Below are 18,782 nucleotides of genomic sequence, written 5' to 3' on the forward strand. Positions count from 1 at the left end.
ACTGATGTTTTGTTGAAAATATTAAAACACATTCTAATCATAGGAATGGGATATTAAAGTTACTTTTCCCAATTGAAATAACATGTACTAGCTAGTTTAAAATCACAGGACAACATTTTGAGCTGTTTAAAGGTTTACTGCAGCAAACTGGCATTGTCAGTTTGGTATTATTAGCTGTACCTTGCAACTTCAGTGACCCAGTTTGGAATACAGCAGCAAAGAGCAAGACAGCTGCTCCGTTGATCACATTGAATTTTACATCAAAGTACTGTCTGAACAATTGCCAGTTTGAATCTCCCCTCTCCTTGCCGTCACATGATCTGCCTCGTTAGGTTGTTAAGAAGAAACTTTCCCTGTTTCAGACTTTGCCCCTGGAAGCAGCAATTTCTTCAGTATTTCTGAGTAGTATGGACCAAATACCTGTCTATTGTGATGAATCAAACTACCAAACCTCTGACCAATTTCCAATAGTTCTTCCTGAATAGGAGTAAGGCCTTGCAGTAGATTTTTAGCGTTTTGGCCACCAGGATACAAACAGTGTCTAAGAAAAGTCTGGATCCGTTGCTCTGTGGAAATTAAGAGAGATTTGGAAATAGATTAGAGTGCTATAATTATGGCTGCACCATTTGGGGCTCTCACTAATTGTTAACTGCAAAGTTATAAAGAAAAATTCAGGATAGTGTCAACTTTTTAAAGAGCCAAGCTTGTACAGTACACTGGTGGCAAAATAATTAAAATTTGTTTTTAAATTATATTTTAAAACTCAAAAAGCATTTAAATTCATCTGCTGACAGCTTGTGCATTTGGTAAATTATTAAGATTTTCAAGACATATTCTACATCCCAAGTAGTACATTTGATTAACAGCAATCATAACTCTAATGTAAGGACTCCATTGGAAATAAAAAGTAAATTTATCTTGTTATAAATGCCAGGCGCTGTATATTGGACACATATTCTGCTATCTTACTGAGATTTTCACTAATTTTCACTAAAACTTTGCTTCAATTTAAAAATATTTAAATCAGAGTTAAAGATACTTTAGAACCCATTCAAGCAGGGGCATAATTCCTAATTGACAATATTAAATACTGGCAATTTGTATTAAAAATAGCACTCAAACTGCTTCTTAAGAGAAATAAATGCAAAAATGTTTTCGAAGTATTTTGAGTATTCTAGAAACTTACTTTTATACTAATCATTCTACATATTGAACACATATTTTGTGAATGGTATTTGTGATTCAGAGTTTGGAGCTGAAATTCATCACTTTTTGTGTCCAAATAGATTTGCATCAAACCAAACTTCAATAACTTACCAATTAGAACCCGTACAGCATTGTTTTTATCTTCAAGGTTCCTAAGCTGGCCTTTGAGTGAAGCAGCCTTATCAGTACTGAGAGCAGGGTGACCCAACTGATTAAGTATGGCATTTACTTCCATGTGTATTTGATTGCTGATATCCATTAAGGCATTTTCTGATCTAATCATATAATAACAAGCATGTTAACTGTCAATTGAAAATTTCAATGAAGAGAAAGATTCTTAACGTATGACAATGAAATCAGTTTAATATACTTTCTCAAAACTAAGTTTCTGACAAAAAATGGAACAAGATTGGGCAACAATTAATTAATTAGAATTAATGTTTTTATTCCAGTTCTCTTGAGGGAGATACTGTATGTATATAATTTGCTTAATGCTTGGTTCCAAAATTCAAATTGTTGCTCGTCCAGTGAATGCCCTTTAAGATATATCTTTATTGTTCCATAAAGACTGATACAATGTACCAAAGTACTTGTGGGATTTCTGCTGCCTACCACATTTGACCATCTGATGAATTCCTCCCAAAGAACCTGCTAGAGTTCCACCTTTTGCAAGTGAGGAGGGACAGAGTCTTGAAAATGTTTCTGCTTTTTAACAGGGGTGTCTGCACTTTAGTATAGCCTTCCCTTCCAGAATTTGGTCTGTTCTATACTTGTTACCTTTACATATATTATTAACATATTTTTACAGAAAGTCTTTTATACAATGGCATTATACATTACCATACTGTGTATATTAAATTTCATTTCTTCATTTTATTATTTTGAATTGATGAACATTGTAGAGTAAACTTCAATTACGGTGGTGGTAAATCAGAGAGAAAGTTACAATAAAGCACAGAGCATAACATAATTGGTCGGGAATAACACTTAACTTTTTTTTAGTTATATGGTGAGTTTGGGTTTAATTTGTGTGCTTGCTTGTAGCCTTTTCTATCAACCCAATAGTGGGGAGAAATCACTTTTAGCACCAAGAATGCAGCAATCTTTATAAAGGTGATTTATTAGGGGAATAAATGAGGATTTACTCCAATTCAAAAAACTCTAGGATATCTATGGTTCTTAAATAATTGCCAAATACAATCTTAAAATTATACACTTTCCTGTTAACAGGTTAGTGGACAAGATTTAGCTAGGCAAGAAAGAAAACAGTAGATAATTGTTCCCCTATTGTAAGCTAGTCTTTTGAGCTTTGCATTGTATACAAACCAGGCCATTATGGTTTGTTCAGCAAGCTTTGGTTTAGTACCATATTATTGAGTTCATAAATAATGTGGAGTGGGTGTTAGTTAGATCAATTCTAGTCTTGTATATTGATTGCCTTGTTAACCAGCCTTGCCTACCCTTCTCCATAAAGTATCACAAGATTTTAGCTCAGTATAACCTGCAAAAGACTGAGCTAGGAAATATCATTCCTGTCTTCAGAAAATATTAAAATAGCTTGCCTTATATCAGGGAGACCTTCCAGAAGAGCTTTTATTACTCTTTTCAGCCTATTGCCACATCCTGGTGAACTGAATAACTCATTTCCACATATATTGCTGCTCACTAATAAGACTGAAGCAATAATGACTAGCTGATTCACTTCTACTTGTAGAGCATGCAAACGCGCTTTGTCCATCAACATAGTCTACAAAGAGAGAATATTCATGAGATCACAAAAAAGTAGGGGCTGGAAGAAATCTTGGAGATCATTGAATCCAAACCCCCGTCCAATGCAGGAATCCAATTTTCAACATCCCTGACAGATGAACCTCTGGCATGTTTAAACATTTTCAGCAAATAATTCATATTGGTTGCTGTGCTTTAAGCCTTCCAAAAAATGCAGGGCCCACAACTGGATGTAGTATTCTAGCTACGTTTGGTTTAACCAATTCAGAATTTATAGGGGACAATTTTGTTTTCTAATGTTGACACTATATTTCTGTTTATGCAGCCTGGGATTGTTTTTGCTCTTTAAAAAATTTTTTTTTGAATAATTAAAAGTTTTTAAAGTTAATTCTTCCCTATTGGTTATGATCAAATCTAGGAGAGCCAGTACCCTATTGGAAATGAAAGACAACTGAAGAGTTTTGAAAATTTGGACATTGGCTAAGTTTTTCCCAATAGATATCCATAGTTATAGTCTTCCATTATGATTGTGTCTGTTATGATTGCGTCTCTCCTGAAAGTTCTATAATCTGGTCCAGAAGACAATATTTAGATCTTCTGTCAGGGTTGACAATCTGTAGCATATTTCCACCATAACTGTTTGTTTTTTCTCTTCCTATATATTCTTATTCATTCCTCTTCATTGGTCCAGTGTGATGAAATTCCTGAATACTAGTGCATGTGTGAACTTTCCTCATAACCATTTAGCTGCTGTGTGGACATTTCTAGATTAGAGTTGTACTTTGCTGAATTAAGCTTATGCTTCCCTGACTATTTTTTAAATCTTTCCTGGTATCGAGAAACAATTCTTTTAAAGGAACCTCTTACCTCAGGATAGTGTTCTCTTCCAAGCTCCCAGTCCAGCAAATCCATATACGCTTGATTTAACACAGCTGTGGGACTATGAATAAATGAGACTTTTCCAGCAGATATAGGAGAAGTGGGAACAGATGGTCCATTGGTTCCAGAGGTGGATGAAGAAGGAAGCAAATCAGAATTTGATACTTTGGTTACGGCCTTGTGTAGCCAGTCAGTTGTATAAGCTAGACTGTCTGCAGTGATGAAAAATTTGGAAAAGAAACAGGGCTGGTTTTTTCGGTAATTTCTCTTTCCTTATTTTTTGGATAGATGCTGATTTATTTATATATCAAATGTACTCCATGAATTCTCACATATTAGTAATTTTCATTTCAATTTGTGAAGTAATATTCTTAGCATTATATCTTGCCTGTATTTTTAATTAATCAAGTTTAACAATTCAATTTATCCATTTTTTTCTGATTTCAGAAAAACTTTTTCTGGTATTCCTTGAAATTATGAAATTATCTTCAGAACTACTGGAGTTTACCCAACTGACAGGAGCAAGAAACATACAAACTCACAGTAGTCAAATGTAACTAGACAAGGGAATATAATAGAAGATAGGACTCTAAATATTCTCTTATGTATTTCTTAAAATGTTAAAATCCTTATTGCATTTATTTGTGAGTAAATGTTGACAAGGGCCTAATGGTTTTGACTCTGTAAGTTATTAGTTTACAAAACAATCTAGCAAATGTCCATTGCTCACTCTTCGATACCTGCCTGGTAGTTTGTTCAGGAGTTCCTGAAATTTTTTCCTTTCATATTGCACAGAGTGCTCCAAAAGATGGGGTCTAATGCTTTGTATGGTAAAGTTGACCATATCCATTTTCATTAGGTTCAGAACTCGGAAGATCTCTCTGTCATAGGTAACAAGAACAAAATCATTTTGCATTGTAATTAAATCACCATTTCTAGCCTTAAGGAATCAGACTCTAAATTATAGATTATTAGATTATAAATTGTATCCTAAATTATATAGGTTTATATCACAGATGGAGATCCTCTGTAATGAAGCCAACTCATCTGGCATTCATATCCAAAGACTAACCTCTGTTTCTTTTCCAAGGGCTGGCTAAAATGCTTTTCTTCTGTCATTGGGCTAGAAAAGAAAATGCTGTCCCAATCTGCTGGTTCATGGTGACTATTTTCCTTTTATCAGACAAGCAAATATTCTTTTGTCTATTGCATTGATAATGTTGGGAATAAGCCTTAAATTACCCTCTTAAGCCTCACTGCATATCGCCTAATCTTCCTGGTGAAATGTAAACGTGAATCTGGCTCCAAATTTAGCCCCTTGACTAGAACCAAATTCCATACCTTTGATTGGAGTTGAACAGCCAATAAATTTAAATAAATAAAGATAAATTTAAAACAGCTGATGTAAATCCTATATCCAACATAGGTATATTCGTTTCAGTAACTAAACTTGGAAGCCGACTGTTTCTTTTTTCAGAGCTGTGCCAACATAGGAAATAGAAAATTCAGGAGCCCAGGTCCACAGCTATTGTTGCATATAGTATTATCATTTAATTCCTAATCCATATCGATGCCTTGCTTTAAGAATAACAGTAACAGACTGAAGCTCAATGTTTGTTTTACTTTTAGACTTTGCAAAAAGTCTAAATTGAACAAACAGGTATTTTTCTGTGCATATTTTATTACTCCTAGAGATGAAAAATGATGAACTGCAAGGTTTTTTTATAAAATTAAAATAGGAAATTGTTGCCCTACAAGGTTATGCATTCTATATCAGTATAATTTTCATAAATAAGATAATGACTTGTACAGGATTGTATTTTCTCAAAACTCAAACCCACCTGAGCAAATGAACTGGGTCTGCCATGATTCGCAGACTTTGTATTTCTTCATCTCTGATAGGTGCACAGAGCATTGCCATGGTGCCTAAGATATATGTAGTGAGCTTGGGGATATCCAAAGCTCCATGCTCAGCTTCCTGCTTTATCAATTCGATGTCTAGTGATTCTTCAATCTGACTCTTTAAACGTGTTTGTCGTGGCAGAAGCAAAGACAGCAGAGTCTATAAACCAGAATGGAGGAGGAATGGAACATTTGTAAAAGCAAATATTCAAATTGATTTTAACTATTCAAGCTCAATAACATACATTATTGTAATAAAAATATGGTTGGATGAATGGCATGGTGCTTCTAATGTTGTAAATCACCAACAGATGGCAGTATTGATATGTTCTTTAGCCATTTTATTTGGCAGAAAATTGCTATGAGAAAAGATTGTTGCTATTTTTGTGAAATGGGACTCCACAGTGAATACTGATCAGAATGAATTTTAGACAGCTGGGGGAGTGTTTCCAATTGAAATTCATCACCAAATGCAGGTTGTTTATTGGTATGTGTAGTTGAGTACAGGGCCAAAAACTGTAAAGATGTGAATATGTGATCAAGAATGAAGTGGACAACCTATGACAGCAACAATTTTCACATAAGAAAGGTTGATGACCTAACTAAGGACAGTCAGCAGATCACTGAAAGAGAAACTTCTATCAAGCTTGATATTTCCTAATAAGAAAAGGGTCAAATGTTGATGTTCCTCCTTATTTCAAAATGCTGATTCCGAAGATAAAAGCTTCAAGAGTTGAAATTTGCCAGCAAAGATTGTCACACTATGAGAATGAAGGTGGAGAATTTCACAGCATTGTTCAGCTGATGAAACATGAGCTCACCAAGAGACAAACTATCAGCCCATGGAATATCATTACAAAAATTCAGCTAAAGAAAAAGAATTAAAATGTAGGTTTCAGCCGTAAATTTTATGCCTACGTGGGGGATTTCTTTTTTTTAGGAAAACTCCTATCTATTTCTTTGAGCTACCAGCTCAGAATTCTCTACTGCAACACTCAAAATTTTGAAACAATTTAGCAGGATTCAAAACTACAAGGATGAATTTTTGCTGCAACATGATAATGGTAGGCCTCATACCTCACAAGCCATCTAAAACGCTTTGAAATTAAGGTAAAGGTTCCCCTCGCACATATGTGCTAGTTGTTCCCAACTCTAGGGGGCGGTGCTCATCTCCATTTCAAAGCCAAGGAGCTAGCGCTGTCCAAAGAAGTCTCTGTGGTCATGTGGCCGGCATGACTAAATGCCGAAGACGCACGGAATGCTGTTACCTTCCCACCAAAGGTGGTTCCTATTTTTCTATTTTCCTATTTGGAATTGCTAGGTTGGCAGAAGCTGGGGCAAGTAACGGGAGCTCACTCCATTATGCAGCACTAGGGATTCGAATCTTTGAACTGCCGACCTTTCTAATCGACAAGCTGACTCTCATTGTGCCCCCAGCCATCATACAGTCCATATATGGCCGCTCCCTCACAGTAACTCTGGGCAGCTTAGAAACAGTAAAAACCCAGTAAAGAAAATAAGAAACAATAACCACACACCCCGCCTAGCAACAACACAGTCAAATGAACACTTGATGGGCTCCATCCTATTCTGGGTTTTCCAGCCTAATTGGCAAAACCAAGTCTTCAGAGCCTTACAAAAGAGTGTCAAAGTGAGGACCAGTGTAATTTCTGCAGGGATGATATCCCATAGGGAGGGAGTTACCACAGACAAGGCCTTTCTTCTGGGTTACGCCAGATACGCACCATTTCAGGGGTGAAATCCAGCAGGTTCTGGAGAACTGATTTTGAGTAGTTTGGAGAATGCCACCTCTGTCTAGCCCCAGAGTGTGGTGGGAATGGAGATTTTTGCAGTATCCTCAATCTGGAGTGGGGTTGGAATGGAGATTTTGCAGTATCCTTCCCCTGCCACGCCCACCAAGTCACACTCACAGAACAGGTAGTAAAAAAAATTGAATTTCACCACTACAGCATTCCTTGTTTCCCTGCTCTAGTGGATCAGATGGATGAAACTGGCAAGAGACGGTCCCTAAGATAACCCAGTCACAAGCCATGAAGAGCTTTAAAGGTGACAATCAGCACCTTGACTTGCATCCAGAAAAAATTGGCAGCTAATGCAGCTCCCGCAGAAGTAGTGAAACATATGCACACTTGGAGCTGTACAAAACCGTGCAGACTAATCCATTTTGAATCAATCCAGATGCTTTTCAAGCGCAGACCCATGTAGAGGCATTGCAATAGTCAAGTCAGGCGGTAACTAGGCTGTGAGTGACCATGAGTAGTGACTGCTGGAAAGGATGTAACTGGCACACTACCTGTAGTTATACAAAGGTCCTCCTGGCCACAACTGCCATCTGCTCCTCACGGCAGGAGTTGTGAATTCAGGAAAAAGCCCAGATTATGCACTGAATCTATTTGGGGCAGTGTGCCACCCATCCAAGACCAAAGGTAGTAGCCCGTTGCTTTCCATCCAGCCCTTAATAATCTCAAAGCACTGTGAGAGGGAGGTCACGGTACTGCTTAACTTACCATGGGCTGAGACATACAGCTAAATGTCATCAGCATATTGATGCTATCTCAATCCATGGTGACGAATGATCTCACTAGTGGCTTCATGTAGATGTTAAACAGAAGTGGAAAGAATATCAAGCCTTGCAGGACCCTACAAAGTAGTGAACAAGGCTTGGACTTATCGCTTCCTATCAACACTGACAGTGGCAACAGAGGAAGAAAGTGAACCAGGACAATAGACAACACCCCTCCCAATCCCTAAAGCTGCACCAGAAGGATACCATGGTTGATGGTATTGAAGACTGCCAAGAAGTCAAGTAGAGCAAGGATGAATACACTACCCCGCTTCCACTAGAGATCATAAAAAAGGATGATCAGTGTCATTTCTTTTCCATATCCAAGCCTGAATCATGACTGGTAAGGATCTAGATAATCCATTTTATCCAGAAACCTCTGGTACTGCCGCACAACCATCTTCCCAACAACCTTCCCCAAAAGGAAGATTGGAGACAGATAAAAAATTATCTAAGAGAGTGGAATCCAGCAATAACTTCTTAAGAAGAGGGCAGACCATAGGGTCCTTAAAATGTTGGAGCACTACCCTCTACTGCAAGGAATCATTAATCACTGCCAAAATCCACCTGTATGTCATCTCCCAGGAAGCTTTCACAAGCCAAGAAGGGCATGGATCTAAAACACAGTTGCTTGCTCTCATAATCCCTAGGATTCTGTTTACATCTTCAGGAATAGCAGGATCAAATTGTTTCCAGATAACAAGGACTTGCCCCAGGTGCTTCCAGTGGACCTATCCCAACTATCCCAGCATCTAACTGGGAACGAAGCTGAGCGAGGATACCATGTGATTTCCATCTTTTCTCAAAATCTAAAAACTAACTTTGTGAGCATCTCTTTAACTCAAAAGAAGAGGCAGAAAGGATTGTCATGGCCTGGTTGAAAAGACAAAGTACGAAGTTATTTTGTGACAACTTTAAGAAGCTTGTCAGTCATTGGCAGAAGAAGGAAGTGAATGATAGTGATTATTTCGAGAATAACAATCTACAACAAAATATTGTTTTATTTCAAGTATTATTTTCCTGTTTAATTTTAATGGGGATATTTTAATTAGTGAAAGTTATGGAATTGAAGACATTACTTTTCATCTCATATATAATAGTTTTAGATACAGCAACATCTTAAATTAAAAAAATCTATTTTAATTACCGTATTTTTTGGAGTATATACCTTTTTCTCTCAAAAAAGAGGGTGAAAATCTGGGTGTGTCTTATACACTGAGTACAGCATTTTTTTGCCTCTCGAAACCCTGCTCCCTTCACCAAAATGGCCGTGCATAGCCTTTAGGAGGCTTCCAGAGTGATCCTGGGCATTGGGGAGGGCAGAAATGAGTGAAAAACAAGCCGTTTTTGCACCCCCACCCCACCCCCAGGAGCACTCTACAATCCTCCTAATGGCAATCCATGCTCTTTTTTGGACAAAAACCAGGCCCATTTTTGCAAAAAATGGGCCATTTTTGGGAGGTCTGCAGAGTGCAAAAACTTTTTTTTATTTGCCTCTTCAAAGTCTTGGTGCATCTTATACTCCGGTGCATCTTATACTCTGAAAAATACGGTAATTTCTTTCCAGGTTAATTTTACTCTCCATGCAGGTTTCAATAAAGTGCCAAATACATGTAGAACAAAGATATCCTCAAAAGGTTTGCAGCTGCAAAGAGACTGATACTAACTTCCACTGTTATTTTAGGCAAATGAGTCATAAAAATGTTCTAGTTTAAAAAGAAATCTTTTTAAAAAAACAAAAACATTCAAATGGTTAACTCTTTTTCAAAAGTCCTATAATTCTGCTGCTGCCATTGATGAAGTGACAGCACTAACTTCAAGCCTTTTAGGGGAGATGGTACAAGTGCTAAGTTACAGGTAGTCGTTGTTTAACTATCGCAAATGGTTCCAGTGAAATGGTTGCTAAGGTACATCATCACTAAACAAACCATGTGCTTGAGAGAGATGCTGGAAAGATTGCTGGATGCTGCCATCTCATTCAGATAAAAGCTCACATGAGGCAATGCCAGTATTACTCTGACTCGAGAGTGCATTGTTATCATGTACAGAAATTTGTGGGTGGGAGGGTATATCAATAAAATATTTTTTTACCATTACTACCATTGTATTTATGAACAATTGCTTTCCGAGACAGTTGCTAAAGAACTTATGACCACAGTTGTTAAGCGAATCATGTGGTCATTAAATGAATTTGGCTTTCCCCATTGATTTTGCTTGTTAGAAGTTGGCTGGGAAGGTTAGAAATGGTGACTGCATGACCCAGGAACACTGCAACTGTCATAAATACATGCCAGTTGCCAAGCACCTGGATTTTGATCACTTGACTATGGAGGTGCAGCAATGATCATAAGTTCGAAAAGTAGTAATAAGTCACTTTTTTCAGTCTATATAATCACTAAATGAGTGGTTCTAAGTCGAGAACTACTTGTACCTGTAATAGGTTTTTATCACAAAAATCAATTTGTTAGATATGAATAAAGACATTCCCACTCCCCTTTATAATTTACTTCTTTGATTTCTTGAAGTAGCTTGATAGCATGAGAATAGTCTGGTGGTACTTTGAAGAGTTGTTCTTTCAGATTATCCCAAAAAGCTTTGTGCACTGTTTCTTTCACTCTGCTTTCTAAACTGTAGTGAGATAAAATTAGCTGCTGTTAATATTTTTTCTACCTACAATATTGTCTGGAGGCCTAGTTTCATATACTTTTTCACTCATTGATAAACATTATTTTTCAGTCTAATCAATCTTGTAAGGAAATACTAAATAGATGATCCTATGAAATTTAAAGAGTAGGTGCACATAAAATATATTCTGGGAAATGTAACAGGGACTACTGTCTGGCTCTTTCAAAGAACTATCAGTCCTAAAAGATTTTTTTTTTAAAAAGAAAATTCTCTGTCCTAGGGGAATGCCAAACCACCATTCCAGATTGGTATGGATTGAAAAACAAATGGGGGAGTTGTCCAAAATGGTAGAGTTTGCACAATGGTTTGTTATTATATCTTGAGAAGTTAGGGTCAGAGCTAACAATATGCTACACATCTTAACTGAGAGTGGCCCATAAAGTTCATCTAGATTAGAGTTTTATTAAAAATCAATTCTCTGAATCATGCAAGTAAAAACAGAAATGTATTGACACATAATTGGAACAATACAAAAATAATCTACAACATGAATGTTTAATCATCAGTTTCAACTTTCCCACTTTGAGTCTTTATAGTAAATGTCAACCTTCTGCCTCTTAATCATAGCCTTACATCTTTTATTAAAATTATTTATGAAATCTATATGTAATTTTTAAGTCACCAAGTGTTCTGGCTATGTCTTGGGTTTATGCAACTCAAGTAGCCAAACTCAGCTTAACAACATTCCATTAACAAAAACAATTGCTTATTTGGCAATAAAATAATCTAGACACTAATGAGAGGTTAAATGAAAATCATATTCAACCATATTCGCTAAGAAGACATACAGCAGATTTTTCCCAACTATCATGTAAAGACCTAGCTCTAGATTCTAATGCTGTAAAAGGTAGAAAGAAAGAGTAGAACGACCTATAGGACTCAGTTACAGTGGTGATCAATGCACCATTAGAAAACCTGAAAAAACAAGTTAGAGAAAGATCATCATGGAGAAAATCTATCTGTATGGCTGTTAAGAGTTGACAATAATGAATAGCACATAATGAATTAAAAATATAGCTTTATTCGAAGTTAACTGAAAATTTTTGAGAGCATTGAGAAAATAAAACCTACCTGTTTGGTGATAAATTCACTTCTTGCAGTTTGAAGTCATGGTTGACAATAATTTCATGGGCTATTGTCATTTTTGAGACTTCATTGGCTGTTTCCATGAGCTCTGAGATAGAATGAATTTGGGGAGAATTTGCTATATAAAAATAAAATAGAATGGTGCTTACTTGGGCCACCAATTAGGGATGTTTTTAAAGACATGTACTATTTATAATTAAACAAAGTATCTTTTTTTGATGCAAACTCTGCTGATCCTTTACACTTCTAAACAAGCAAACAAAAGTGTTTTTTTTGTCTGTGGTAGACTCTGAGGAATTATAATTATATAAGCATGATTAAAATATTCCAGTTTAAAAAATATAGGATGTTATTAGTAATTTCCAAGTATTTCTAATATCATAATCATAAACCTCACAGAAAAATATTACAAAATTCTCCAAAGAACAGCAAATTATATATGAATGTTACTACCCTTCAGAATTGATAGTACTTGTCTAGAACCAAAGATCTGGGAACCAAGGATATAACAAAAATATTGCTTCAAACCCCCAAACCGGACAAAACCAAATATACAGATAGTAGGGATGGGACAATCTTTTCTGCAAATTTTGAGAATTGCCAGAATCAGGGCAGATAAATTTAAAATAAAGAAATTTCTTCAAATGAAATTATTTCAATACAGAATCTGTACTCTAACCTAGTTTTACTTTTTACTTCAACTTTTCACCTAATGAAAATATCAAAAAAGTAATAATCATTTTGCTATGTGTTTGGAGTTTGAAAGTTGAATAATTTGCACACATTCCACTTTTCTGAAAAATTACACAAATATTAACTCTCTCAAGATCTTTTACTTCACTAAATTATTAAATTGCCTGAATTTTGCTGTACCAGTTATTATCTTGGAAATGTCTCTGTGCAGTCTAGTCTATGTTTATTAAATCACAATTTGTACCACTAATTATAAATTTGAAACAATTTTGGGGGTAACATGCTATTTTTCTGTAAATATTAATATTTGATTTTTCTAGCATTCAGTCTAAATTACACATACAAGATGGGATGTTAGGTGGACAGAGTTTGGGAATGTCTCCACCCTGGGTTTCTTCATGCTCCCTCGGTTTTCTGGAACTACAATCTGTGGTTTGAGAGTCATTGCAGTCACTTGAAGTAGTCTCTTTAGGGTTAGGCATCTTGTTTCTAATGGAAGACATAGATTTTAAAATGACATGGACTATCACATCACTTTCTAAAGCCCATGAATAAATTGTTTTTCTGTACTTTAGCCAGATTACAGAAATTAGAGGAAAAATATATTCTTTTAGAAAACAAATGGCCATCATACAGTCTTCAATTTACAACAGTTCATTTAGTGACAGTTCAAAGTTAGAATAGCATTGAAAAAAATGACTTATGACTATTTTTCAAATTTATGACCAGTGCAGGATCTGCAGTCATGTGATCAAAATTCAGCCACTTGGCAACTGACTCATATTTGACAGTTGCCATATCCCAGAGTTATGTGATCATTTTTTGCAAACTTCTGACAAGCCATCAATGGGGAAGCAAGATTCACTTAACAATTGTGCTAATTAAACCACTGTGATGATTCACTTAACAATTGTGGCAGTAAAGGGGGATGAAATTCACTTAACTGTCTCGCTGAGCGACATAAATTTTGTCCTCAAGTGTGGTTGATAACTCGAGGACTACCTGTATTCTTTTCTCAGAAAAATGACACTTACTATGCCAAATACTGAATTATCAGTGTGAAACCTGGGATGGTGTCCCTCGTGGAGCTTTGCTTGCCACCAAACAGGATCGCTGCTCAACCTTTTTCTTTTTAAAAACAAGGCGAGAGAGACATACACCATTGTGCAAAGCACAGCCTCCAAGATCACTCCATTTTTGAAGAAAACCTCTGGATGGGAAGGCAATTTGAGTTGTCCCTTCAAACGTTTTCAGAGCCAGTATTTCCCGACCCCTTTCCTGGCCACCTCTCTGACAACGCCTGACCCCCTGAGGCGACGAAGAGGGAGGAAGCCTCAGGGAGGGAGCCTCGGGAAGGGACCGGGCAAGCCAGGAGAAGAGCCCGTAAGAGGAGAAACCGAACAGGCAGAACTGTGCCCCACCGCCCTCCCTCACCTTCCCCGGGGAAAGCAGGGAGAGACGAGGCAGGGACGGGCGGCGGTGACCAGAGGAGAGGGGGCAGCGCGGCCGGATTTTCTTGGCCGACCCTAAACAGCCAAGAGTTTTCAGGGCGCCCGTTGGGCCGAAGCGATTTCAACGGAATAGAACCAACCACCTGCCCGCTAAGAAGGGGGGGGGATGCGTCTGTTTGAGAAAGAATCAAGTGTAAATGGTACGCGCTAACGGTCTTTTCGCGACAATAAGATTATAACAGTAGCGTTTCTTTTCCATCTTTAGATGGAAGGCGAGGTCCATAAACTTTCTTCTCCCGCGTTTGAATTTCTCCCCACCCTCCCGCTACTCCTTTTTTTTTTTTCAGAAGAAAGGTCATTCATGTCTCGTGAACAACGCGGAGGACCGAACCAAACGTCACAGAAATGGGAAAAAGCTCATAATTCCAGAGAACCTGAAGAGAATTTCAGTGAGATGAAATACTTATCGGACGTTATCACGGTGCCATAGCTACTCTAATTGTTACTCCACACAAACATACATTTTGTAAGAAAGCAGTGTTTTATTATAGCGTAATCGGAGCTCCCCCCCCCTTTCATCCCTCAGTGAGATGCTCCAAGAACGGCCTGGGAATCTCAATGGGAATATCCATGGGGAAGGCAGTGGCGCCATCTAATGCCAAGATCTGGCTTTAAATAGTGACTTTAAAAACTCGGAGACTAACGGAAAACACTGATACCCCATAATATTCCACAGATGCCTTAAACAAGTCTGGATATTTCCATGCAGTAGAAACCTCATCTGGAAGGAAAATGGCTATTCCAAGGGAGCTTGCCAAATGTTGTAAATATTAATAATTTTGCAGGTGTATTGCCAATAGTTGCAGGACAATAGCCCAACATTTTCTCATTGGGGCTGCTGAGGGTTAAATTGGGAAGCTGGAAAAAATCTCACAAAAAGATAGTAGCAAACAGTTTCCATATAGTAGCCAAGAAAACCATCTTTTAGTTTGGTCACTAGGAGATAATTAGATTTTCAGAATTAATACAATTAATGCCTTTAGATTTTAACAATTAATACACAATGAGTCAACAAATTAGCAGGGAGATGTTAGATTAGATATCAATAGGAGTAGGCACTACAACCCATGAGAAATACTTCCCAAATGGGTTAAATTTTTTACATTCCACTTAATCATTAATTAATCACTGCAAGACCAAAAAGGAATGCATTTAGGCTGAGTAAACATTCTCCTGTGTATTTTGTAAATCCATTCTTTGCTAGAGAATCACTTCTTTGGCTCTTGTTCTTCATCCCATGCTGCCTGGGGAATTCTGGGAGCTGAAGTCCACAAGTCTTAAAGTTGCCAAGGTTGAACATCCGTATTATACATTCAGGTTAATAATTTTTAATGTGTTCTTCTATGTACTTAACCTGCATACTCTCTTGTGCTAAATTGCCTGTAATCCATATGAGTATTTTGTGATAGATTTCCATTCTCATGAGTACTAGTTTAGAGAGATGACACAAACAGCCTTAACACATCTATGGTAGGAAATGACATGCAAGAATGCTACTTTCTTTAAGGGAGGGGTCATTATTTAGCTGTATTTAGCAGGTATTTTATCTGCATCTCATAACTGGGTAATCTGCCTCTAGCACCAAACCTCCTTTTATCTGTCACTATTGAAAAAATGGGCTATCTGCATTTTCTTAAATTAATAAACCTCAGCTTGGTGGATTTTGGATGGAAAAAAATATTTTTTCTATGCTGCCCATCTCATCTAAGTGACTCTGCAATGTTAAATTTTTCTGTAAAATAAACCTTTATATAATGTTTCCATAAAATCTCATTCCTATGTAACATACACAGGTGTAAAAAGAAATCCTGTTTGGGTTTCACATACATTTTACTGTAACAGATACACCCTTTCCTCAATTTGTCTGTTAGATTTATGGAATGGAATGGAATAGAATAACCGAGTTGGAAGGGACCTTGTAGGTCATCTAGTCCAACCCCCTACTCAAGCAGGAGACCCTAGACCCTATACCATTTCTAACAAACATTGTCCAGTATCTTCTTGAACGTTTCCAGTGATGAAGCAACCACAACTTCTGAAGGCAAGCTGTTCCATTGGTGGACTGTTCTCATTGTCAGAAAATTTCTTCTTATTTCTAGGTTGAATCTCACCTAGACCAGTTTCCATCCATTAATCCTCGTCTGCCCTTAAGGTGATTTGGAAGATAGGTTGATCCCCTCCTCTCTGTAACAGCCTCTCAAATATTGGAACTGCTATCATGTCATCCCTGATTTATTTCTTCACTAGACTAGCCATGCCCAGTTTCTGCAACCTATCTTCATATGTTTTAGTCTCCAGTTCCCTAATCATCTTTGTTGCTCTTCTCTGCACTCTTTCTTTTTTTATAGTGTGGTGACCAAAACTGGGTAAAGTATTCTAGGTGTGATCTTACTAAGGCTTTATAGAGTGGTATTAGTACCTCACATGATCTTGATTCAATCCCTCGGTTAATGCAATTTAGGTTTGCATTGGCTTTTCTAGCTGCTGTCTCACACTGCTGGCTCATATTTAATTGATTCCACTAAGACTGCAAGATTCCTCTCACGGTTACTGCTATTAAGCCTGGTTTCATCCAATCTATATGTGTACTTTTGGTTTTTCTTGCCTAAGTGTAAGACTTGTAACAATATACTTTTCTTTACATTGAATTTCATTTTGTGAGATAGGCCCCAGTGTTCAAGTTTGTCAAGATCAATTTGGATCTTGAGCCTGCCATCTAGGGTTTTGGCTATTCCTGCCAGCTTAGTTTCATCTGCAAATGAAAAATGCTAATTTATAATATGGTAATCTCCCTAAGTAGAAGTGTTCCCATTAGAGAAATAATCCACAATTCTTTTCTCTCACAAAGCTAAACAGAATCATTTATCCAATCTTTATCTAAAGATTAAACAAGCTGCGTTCTTGTGTATATTTGAAGAGCAGATGCACAAAGGAGTAATAACAAAGATCCTTTGGAATCCCCTTATCAGTACCAATCTAAAAGATGTTACAGTTCCTTCTCACAACTGTCAGCCAAGCTCTCAGATGGTTCAAATATGGCCTTTCATTTTTGTTTTTCTATATGACATGCTTTCTCAAGAATGCTGAATTCTTGTACAAAGCCAGAAAAGTGTATATCTATAATGACTGATGAGATCAGTAGATGATAATCATGGACATACAGTACATCTCTTAACTATAGAAAACAGTGCTTCTAAGATTTGCTACTCTGAAATGTATATTTCACAGAAACAGAACAGATGGAACCATATTGTCACAGCTACATATAATTAGAATGGGGGGGGGGCATTGATTTAGAACCATTCATTTAGTGACCCTTTAAAGTCACAATGCCACTAAAAAAAGGTTACATGACTAGTTTTCATACTTACAACATTGTATTCTCCCCATAATAAAATGATCAAAATTTGGGTGCTTAACAACTGGCACATAGTTATTATAGTTACTCTGTCCTCAGGTTCTGTGATCACCATTTGTAACCTTCCCAGCTGGATTCTGACAGAGTCAATTGGAGAAACCACATTCACTTAACAACTGCAGTGATTTGCTTAACAATTATGGAAAAAGGTCATAAAATGAGGCACAACTCACTTAAAAACTGTCTTGCTTGGCCACATAAATTTTGAGCTCCATTATGGTTGCAAGTCAAGGACTACCTCTACTCTACATTAGGCCAAAAATAATTAAGTCAGCTATGTTGTCAACGGAATGTGAGCTTGTAAAGAAATTGACTTTGGGAGATTTTTCAGTTTGTAATGAAAAAGATAGAAAAATAACACTTTCAAGTGAATTTCTCTAAGTATATTTGCACCTACATAAATTCTTTTGCTTTTAACCAAAACAAACATCTATCTGTGCAAACTAAGTCTGTTTTCACAATTGCCTGAATTCCAGTTAGTGTACTGTACAGGATTCTATATTAGAGCTGCAATACTCCAACTAACTACTAGATGACAGTAAAACCAGAAAATGATTGTTCTTTGCTACTATCTAGGTATCTCGGGGCGCAACGTCTTAGTGGTTAAAGACGCTGAGATTATAGGTTCGAGATGCGAGTGCTGTATAATGGGGTGAATTCCCATTACTTGCCCCAGCTTCTGTCAACCTAGCAGTTCAAAAGCATGCAAATGTGAGCAGATGTTGTCTAATTGGGTCAATTGATTCCACTGTGGTGTAGTATTTCCACAGCACATTGTCCTCTCAAGACCTTGCTGACCATATTATTTTTGTAAGCTGGCTGTTGTGCTAAATATTAGCATAAAGCAATGTTTTATTTATTTATTTATATCCCATCTTTATTATTTTTATAAACAACTCAAGACAGTGAACTTATCTAAAAGTCCATCCTCCCCATTTTCTACTCTTGATGTGGGTTGGACTGAGAGGATGATTAGCCCAAAGTCACTCAGCAGGCTCCCATGAGTAAGGCAGGACAGGAACTCACAGGCTCCTGGTTTTTTAGCCAGGTGTCTTAGAAAGGTTATAGTAGCTTTTATGATAGATGAAAA

At 37.1% G+C, this 18,782-nt stretch overlaps 1 protein-coding gene across 3 annotated transcripts; it reads right to left on the reverse strand.

The window, feature by feature from the left end:
- Positions 1 to 115: 115 nt before the first annotated feature.
- TCP11 (t-complex 11) lies at positions 116 to 14,334 on the reverse strand. 3 transcript variants are annotated; one of them, XM_087719944.1, is made up of 10 exons: positions 14,198 to 14,334; positions 13,107 to 13,252; positions 12,056 to 12,188; positions 10,807 to 10,927; positions 5,655 to 5,875; positions 4,554 to 4,694; positions 3,802 to 4,021; positions 2,769 to 2,953; positions 1,318 to 1,481; positions 116 to 566 (listed from the first exon to the last, which is right to left on the reverse strand). In XM_087719944.1, the coding sequence occupies exons 2-10, from the start codon at positions 13,243 to 13,245 to the stop codon at positions 337 to 339; spliced, it is 1,554 nt and encodes a 517-aa protein (XP_087576070.1). In that variant the 5' UTR covers positions 13,246 to 13,252; positions 14,198 to 14,334; the 3' UTR covers positions 116 to 336. The 3 variants fall into 3 exon arrangements, with proteins under 3 accessions (XP_087576070.1, XP_087576071.1, XP_087576069.1); XM_087719945.1 differs by lacking the exon at positions 14,198 to 14,334 and adding an exon at positions 13,798 to 14,053; XM_087719943.1 differs by lacking the exon at positions 14,198 to 14,334 and adding an exon at positions 13,708 to 14,053.
- Positions 14,335 to 18,782: the final 4,448 nt, after the last annotated feature.

Source organism: Thamnophis sirtalis, unplaced genomic scaffold, assembly GCF_051295495.1.
Source record: "Thamnophis sirtalis isolate CommonGarterSnake01/CBP01778 unplaced genomic scaffold, rThaSir2_p1.2 scaffold_7, whole genome shotgun sequence".
NCBI classification, from domain to species: Eukaryota; Metazoa; Chordata; class Lepidosauria; order Squamata; family Natricidae; genus Thamnophis; species Thamnophis sirtalis.